Source organism: Scyliorhinus canicula, chromosome 18 (assembly GCF_902713615.1).
Source record: "Scyliorhinus canicula chromosome 18, sScyCan1.1, whole genome shotgun sequence".
Lineage (NCBI taxonomy): Eukaryota > Metazoa > Chordata > Chondrichthyes > Carcharhiniformes > Scyliorhinidae > Scyliorhinus > Scyliorhinus canicula.
The window spans coordinates 20,258,764-20,266,685 of NC_052163.1; the positions used below are offsets into that span (position 1 = coordinate 20,258,764).

The 7,922-nt window shown below is 45.1% G+C and overlaps 1 protein-coding gene across 1 annotated transcript; it reads left to right on the top strand.

The window, feature by feature from the left end:
• Positions 1-921: 921 nt before the first annotated feature.
• Positions 922-4,999, top strand: sox9a (SRY-box transcription factor 9a). Its single transcript, XM_038778119.1, has 3 exons — positions 922-1,563; positions 2,630-2,883; positions 3,069-4,999. Exons 1-3 carry the CDS (start codon positions 1,127-1,129, stop codon positions 3,800-3,802), a joined length of 1,425 nt encoding a protein of 474 aa, XP_038634047.1. The 5' UTR covers positions 922-1,126; the 3' UTR covers positions 3,803-4,999.
• Positions 5,000-7,922: the final 2,923 nt, after the last annotated feature.

Below are 7,922 nucleotides of genomic sequence, written 5' to 3' on the forward strand. Positions count from 1 at the left end.
TTGAGACATTTCAGCCATCCTTATTGAGGCTGGATTTTTCCGGATTGAAAGAGCAGCAGCGGGGCAATATGGCGTTTTGAGACTGGTTGACCCTGTCCCTCCAGCACAGGAGCGTACCTCGCTACCGCTCAAGAGTCCCATTCTCGGGGAAACTCTGAGCCAGGAGCGGAGCGCCGTGTAAATACCGCACACCTCACTCAGCACTGGTTTAACTCCCCACCGCCGCACACATGACAGACACCTTCCTCGGGGACGTCCGGACTGGCTATGACCACAAGCATGATGGACATCACCTGATTTATAGTGACTGGGGGAATTTGGATTAGATCGACCCAAAAAGAAGGAAAAAATACGGCACTTTCTTTCGCTGGGGGAGGGGGTGGTGGTGTAGTCAGACGCTTGGCAATCGTGGTCCAAGGCTTAGACCCGCTGGTGGGAGGAAATTCAGCTCCGGGAGAGGGGAGAACGTGTTTGAAAACATCAAACTTGCTGAAATGAATTGCAAGCCCTCCCTCGGCTGGGAGAGCAATTCAGCTCAAGCCATTTCCTGTTTACAAAATATGCGGCTTGCAAATTGAAACGAACGACATGTGCAGACATTGAACATGTAAGCAAAGCACCACAAGACAAAAAAGAAAGCACCGGGCGATTGTTGCTAAAAGTGCCGGGGATCTATCGCTTTATCTAATTACATCACGTTAAGGGAGAGAGAGGGAGGGAGAAAATTGGAGCTGAGATTTGATCAATCATCCCTTTCCCAGCTGACCAGATTTTTTTCCTGCTCTCTCTGGGAGGGGTAGACCCCTCCCTCAATCCGCCCCTTAAACTTTGAACCAATTGCACAGATGGAAAGCACTGGACGGTTGACTGCGATTGGTGCATGCATGTCTGTGCTCCCTCTATTTAGCAAGTCAAATATACTCAGAAGACAGCCCGAGTTGCAGTAACAGACTTACTGGGGTTACAACTGCGAGCGGATTGGGAACTTTGTCCGCGCAACAACAGCACCACCACAAAAAAAAAGAGAGAGAAAGAGACAAAAGTTCTCTTCTGACCATTTTATTTCACAGCAGTTGCCCCGAGCGCAGTCGCGCTCCTTTATTTTTGCTCCTTTATTTTTTTTTGCATGAATCTCCTCAACCCCTTCGTTAAAATGACAGAGGGACACGAGAAGACTCTCTCCGACGTGCCCAGCCCGAGCATGTCCGAGGAGGAATCTTCCGATTCCCCCTGCGGTTCCGGGGCTGGCTCCGACGCCGAGAACACGAAACCCGGCGAGAACGGCCAGGACGACCCGTGCGCCCAGAGCCTGGATTCCAAAAAGGACGACGACAAGTTCCCGGCGTGTATCCGCGAGGCGGTGACCCAGGTGCTGAAAGGATACGACTGGACCCTGGTGCCCATGCCGGTCCGCGTCAATGGCTCGTCCAAGAACAAACCTCACGTCAAAAGACCCATGAACGCCTTCATGGTGTGGGCGCAAGCGGCACGGAGGAAGCTGGCCGACCAGTACCCCCATCTGCATAACGCCGAGCTGAGCAAAACCCTGGGCAAACTCTGGAGGTAAGAAGTACCCCTGACTCTGCCTGGAAGCCGAGGGAAGTCAGTTGATTTCAGGTGTAGATTTCAGGTGTACCCTGGGTCATGTTTCTACTCATTTGTTTGAAAACAAATAACTTGAGCAGTCTAAATAACACGCATGTGGACTACACTGCAGGATTTAGCTGAATGGTCTCATATGTCTTGGATACAGTAAAGCAGATTGGTTTCGAGACAGGTTTCTCCCCCTCCATACACACACACACACACCCCTTCTGCATTGAAGCAGTATTTGTTTTGCGCGCCTCTCACTGTGTCCCGTGTCGTTTGTAACACATGAGAAGGATTTTATTTTTGCACACCTCCCATCGTGGACAAAAAGTACGCATGTGGTTTGGGGGGGGGGTGGGGGGGGGGGCACCTTGAGGGGAATGTTCACTCCAGTGCGTCGAATGGTTAATAAGAGTCATCTGCAAAAAAAATATATAAAAGATAGTCATTTTAAGGCGAGTGGGGGGATTGGTGATCTTGGTGGTGTAACTTGCCTTTGCAAGACGGTGCTTTCGGAGGCACATCTGGACTGGGCCGGGGCTGTTGCAGAGGTTGGAAGCTGACGGGGGCGTTGTGGAAGTTGCTGCCTGTCTGTTCAGGGGAGAGTTGGACGTCAAACCCGAGCTGGGCTTGGTTATCCAGGAGAGTGGGTGGGTGTTGCATTTTTCCCAGAGCTTGTCCCAGTTGAAGCCGGGGCGGGCGGCCGGGGGGGGGGGGGGGGGGGGACCTTGTCAAAAATCATTCCCGTGGAATTGTCTCATTTCAGTGATTCAGCTCTCCAAATACCCACCCCGACAGAAAGCTTGGGGAGGGGAAGGGGGGTCTGAATGTGAGCTGTTTCAGAATTGTGGTGAAACTGACATGTAATTCCATATTGTTTCTTTTTCAATTTCGAGCTGGTTAGTTCCCTTCCCGTCGACGCGGTACTGAAGCTCCCGTCTGTCAATCTGAGTTAGTAATTCCGATGCTGCCGGAGGCATTACGAGGAGGAAAGGTGGAACATGGCGTTAATTGTTTGTTGCTCCTCTCTCCGTTTCAGACTGCTGAACGAGGGCGAAAAGCGCCCTTTCGTGGAGGAAGCCGAGCGCCTGAGAGTGCAACACAAGAAGGACCACCCCGATTACAAATACCAGCCCAGGCGGAGAAAGTCGGTGAAGAACGGGCAGGGGGAGAGCGAGGAGGGAGCCGAGCAGACGCACATCACCCCCAACGCCCTCTTCAAAGCCCTGCAGGCGGATTCCCCGCACTCCGCCTCCAGCATGAGCGACGTGCATTCCCCAGGGGAACATTCAGGTAAATGGCGAGGCTAAAAGTCAGGAACAAAAAAAATAGTTGGCAACTTTTTTTTAAAAAACAGAACTTTTTGAAGCCTTTGCTTCACAGGTTGGGTTTGGAGGTTGTGATTTGTTGCACGTCCAGACAGCTACAGGGCGGAATAATCAAGTGATTTCTCTTTTCTCTCTCTCTCTGGCATTTAGGACAATCTCAAGGACCACCAACGCCCCCCACCACTCCCAAAACAGAGGTTCAGCCTGTTAAACCAGATCTGAAACGTGAAGGTCGCCCCCTGCAGGAAGGCGGGAGACAGCCTCACATTGATTTCAGCAATGTGGACATTGGGGAACTCAGCAGCGAAGTCATGTCGAACATGGAAACCTTCGACGTCAACGAGTTTGACCAGTACCTCCCACCCAACGGGCACCCAGGGGCCCCAGTCACCCACACGGGCCATGGACAGAGTGCTCAGGCCACCTACACCGGCAGCTATGGGATTTGCAGCACTTCAGTCACCCAGGCCGCCCACCCTTGGTTGTCCAAGCAGCATTCGATGACGGGCCTCACCAGCGAGCAGGGACAGCAGCAGAGGACACACATCAAGACCGAGCAGTTGAGCCCCAGCCATTACAATGAGCAGCAGCACTCACCCCAGCAGATCAACTACGGCTCCTTCAATATGCAACACTACAGTTCATCTTACCCTTCCATTCCTCGCACCCAGTACGAATATTCAGACCACCAGAGTAGCAATTCCTATTACAGCCATGCTGGGGGGCAAACCACAGGCCTGTACTCCACCTTTGCCTACATGAGTCCAGCCCAGCGTCCCATGTACACACCCATTGCTGACACCACAGGAGTCCCTTCCATCCCCCAAACCCACAGTCCACAGCACTGGGAGCAGCCAGTCTACACACAGCTGACCAGACCTTAATGACCCACTGGTCTAGACTTGAGTACGCAAAGGAGGTTGATAAGAACCACAGAGAGGTGCTCTCTGCACAAAAGTGAACTGCTGTCACAAGCAGCCGAAGTGTCCTACCACAAAGTGCTTTGCTGTTTCCATTCAGTACTGGTGACTGATTTTTAAAAAAATATTCAAACATTCCATGACTGAAAGCTAAAGCAAGTCATTGAGTGAACAAAGTCTGAGCAGTCAAGTCAGCTGGTTTGGTCATTTCCTGTGTTTGGACTTATTATTTTGTAGTATGAAATCCTCTGTGAGGAGAATTTTCTTTAATTTTTTTGAATTTAGTATGTACTGTGTATGAGTCATTGCCATTTGCAGTGTGGGGATTTATACATATTTTAGAGAATAAAAGCTCTTATTTTGAAAGTTCAAATGCCAAACCACTTTTGGTAGAATACTTAACAGTTTGCATTTGCTATTGCCATAAACCTATTTTTATATGAAATAGTATCTTTTTTCACTCTATTTACAGTGTCCTTTTTGAAAACTATGAACCTGCAATTCTTGTCAAAAAGAAAAAAAAAGCAGATTATTACCAGAATGTAGTAAAAGGATGGGAGAGGTGAATGTTTGTACCAGTTGTAAAGCAGGAATGGTGTTTTACGCTAACTGTTGAGGTACTAATAGTTTCCCCACACAAGGTGCCATACGTTGTCTTATGAAATGGTATAGATGTTTGTGGTGGATTGAGTTTCTGGGCATTCCTACGCTGAAAATGGCATCAAGGTAGTGAATCTGCAGCTGCCATCCAGCTTCATACATGAGAACTTGTGCATCAGAGCAAACAGGAAATGCCTTTAACCCTCTGAGTACAGCTATTGTGTTGCACGCAGGAAAACAACTTCCAGAGCTTTGAAAGCTTAAGTCCTGTCAAATCCTCATTGGTACTGCAGAATGTTTCACCAGATAGCATTACGATCAATAGTTATTTCTTATGCAAGTGAATCAGCGGAGCTTGTACCCTGTCTTTGGGTGTCTTTGCTGATTTTGTACTCTTGAGGGGAATAGCACCAATTATCAACTCCCAAAACATGGTTTAAAAACTGTAAACGTTATTTATCTTGTAAAGTTTCTTATTAAAGTAATTTTTTTACACCTTGTACTTAATTCTTTTCTGTACAGTTGTGTGGATGTTAAATAAACTCAACTTTATTAAGCTAATCAAATGTGTAAAGACTGGAAGATCATTTTCAAATGAATATGCAGATTGCAAATGTAGTTTACAGCATTTGCTAATTGCTTCAGCTACTACTTTTTGCTAACTAGAGAAATGAAAAACTTTTTGTAACTTTTTTTACCTGACATTTACAAAAAAAACCTCTTAAAAGTTTTCTCTCTATTTTCATTAAGCTGTGGCATGGTTGTACAGATTGCTTTTTAAAAAAGACAACAGGCATTCAAAAATATATATTTGTTAACTGTTTTATTGGAAAAAAAATGTAATAGGGATTCAGTAGTACAGAATTCAATTACTCTGTAATATGGCTGAAACTCTTATTTCTGTATAAACGTTGGACATTAAAGTATTTCTGTAACTTAAAACTATCAAATCAGATATTTTGCCTTTAGGTGAGTTTGGAAAGTGTCTTTAAAAAAAAAACTTACCTTTTGTATATTATTGTTTGCAATAAATAAGAAACATATTGAAATATAAATTGCTTATGGTCTCCTCAATACTCAAAGAAGCCACATTTTTGAACAAATTCAACACACGAAACAGGTTTTATATGTTAATGCAATACATAGTCCAGCCTATTCCTCCATGACACAAGTTATAAACATTATGTTCTTGTTTTCTTCCCACGTGATTCCGTTATCCTTTACTTTTGCTGTTCACAAGGGTCTGTAACAACACAATGCTTTTGTTCAACATTGCTCACTAGCATCTGCATCTGCAAAAACACAGATGAAAAAAATTCCTTCCAGTAGGAAACAAGCTTTGATCTGGATGATGCCTATCTAATTTGACCATTCCCTTAAACACAATGGGATAAACTATTAAACTATCTGAAACTTAAAACAAAATCACGCACACTGCATAATCTATTCACTGGCAGTTTCGGACGGCAGTTTTTCCCAGTAAATGTGCTCATTAATATGCTAGGCAGCCTCATGTGACAGTACTTGGCCCCATATATCTCTTTGGGTGGTCTGTTGTTATGCAAAATCTGGTGGCTCACCCTTAGTCACACAATTGTCAGTAAAAGCGGAAAAAAAAGGCGAGACTACAACAACTTTCATTTTTAGGTTTCACAACACGTTACTGAATTTTAAAACCACTAGAATAGATGGTGGTTCAAGGAAATCAGCTTCAGAATGTCTCAAAATTAGTTGCTTTATCCATCTCAGTGAAACTAATTAATGCTGAGGTTGAAACAGAATGCTTGTGAAGTGGTTTTAACTCACAATGGGTTGTATATGGAATACTAAATATTCCTGTATTGTTCAACAAAAAATATACTCTGTGGCCTGTTAGTTGCAGCATCAGCATGCTCAATGCCAAGAGTTTGAATTGTGCCCCTATTTTGCATTCAGACTTGTATTCCATCCCTCAGCGACTTTTGCCAATTCTCGGTCAGGCTGCTAGATGGAGCAAGTTCTGGACATTCCGGTATCCTTCCTTGCTGGAGAGGAGCAAAGAGAAAAATGTTAGATCACTTTGCAGAAGGGAATTTACTATTAGAAGAACAGAGGGGTGGGGGAGAACTGCCAACATCTATGGACAAATGCGTTACGGTATATTCTCTTATTTTCCCAGTGATCGAAGGAAACCTAAGCAGAGATCACAGTGGAGGAATGAAAAAAGATACATTTTCACATCATTCTACGTGATTACACATTTGCTTTCAATAACAAACTTCAAGGCCAGTTAATCACCTTTTGTAGGTAATTCAAAACATACGCACTAGGAGGCCACTCGGCCCCTCGAGCCTGCTCCGCCATTCAATAAGATCACGACTGACCTGATTGTAACCTCAACTTCACATTCCCAACTACCCCCGATAGCCTTTCACACCCATGCATATCAGGAAGCCATCTAGCTCTACCTCAGAGAATATTCAAAGACTTTTCTTCCACTGTGTTTTGAGGAGGAGAATTTCATAGACCCATGGTTCTCTGAGAGAAAAATAATTCAAATTTCTGCCTTTAAAAGCAGCAATTTACTTATGTTCATCTCATGAATTATGGCGTTTCATCAAATTAAATTATTAGTATACAAAGCGCTGAACAGCTTTACTTCACTTTCAATTATACTTTTCCTTTCACTATACTAGTAGCATTCCAACCGAGGTGGTTTTACTGGGTTCCTGAAGTGGAGTGAACAAGTCAGTAACTAAGTTTTTCCTCAACCAAGAATTCCCCCCGCCCTCCCACCGCACCCCCACTATGATTGATCAGGATACTCAACTATATCATTCCATTTCCAAGAGGGGCTCTCACCCCTCCTTCCTATCGGGCTCCCTTTGTCCTCTCACCAGCATCCATAATTAAAGAGATCACCTTTTATTGTACCCACCATCTCGAACATGATCCTGCCACCAAACATGCGAATAGGGCCATTCCCTCTGTGACATACTGCTGCACAACTCTGTCATCCACACACAAAATACTGGACAATCTCAGCAGGTCTGACAGTATCTGTGGAGAGAAAAGGGAGCTAATGTCTCGAGTCTGGATGACGCTTTGTCAAAGCTTTGACAAAGAGTCTTCCAGACTAGAAATGTTAGCTCCCTTTTGATGCTGTCAGACCTGCTGAGATCGTTCAGGATTTTCTGTTTTTGTTTCAAATTCCAGCATCCGCAGTAATTTGCTTTTATCTAGCATCCACACCCTGTCCACTTTTCCATGCAAGCTCAGGAGATCAATACCTTCACTTTTACCTCCTCTCAGCTCACTTTCTGAGGTTCCAAACACTCCTTCCAGGTGAAACAGCAACTTGTGGGTATCTTTTTTAAATTTAGTTTTGAATTGTGCCATTCGCACCTCCTCTATACATATAGAACAGTACAGCACAGAACAGGCCCTTCGGCCCTCGATGTTGTGCCGAGCAATGATCACCCCACTTAAACCCACATACCCCTAA

What these genes read in the sequence shown, in the direction of transcription:
- sox9a (XM_038778119.1), top strand. Translation starts at nt 1,127, where the DNA reads ATGAATCTCCTCAACCCCTTCGTTAAAATGACAGAGGGACACGAGAAG. An exon ending in ACCCTGGGCAAACTCTGGAG is followed by an intron (nt 1,564 to 2,629) that starts GTAAGAAGTACC and finishes TCTCCGTTTCAG; the next exon opens with ACTGCTGAACGAGGGCGAAA. An exon ending in TTCCCCAGGGGAACATTCAG is followed by an intron (nt 2,884 to 3,068) that starts GTAAATGGCGAG and finishes TCTGGCATTTAG; the next exon opens with GACAATCTCAAGGACCACCA.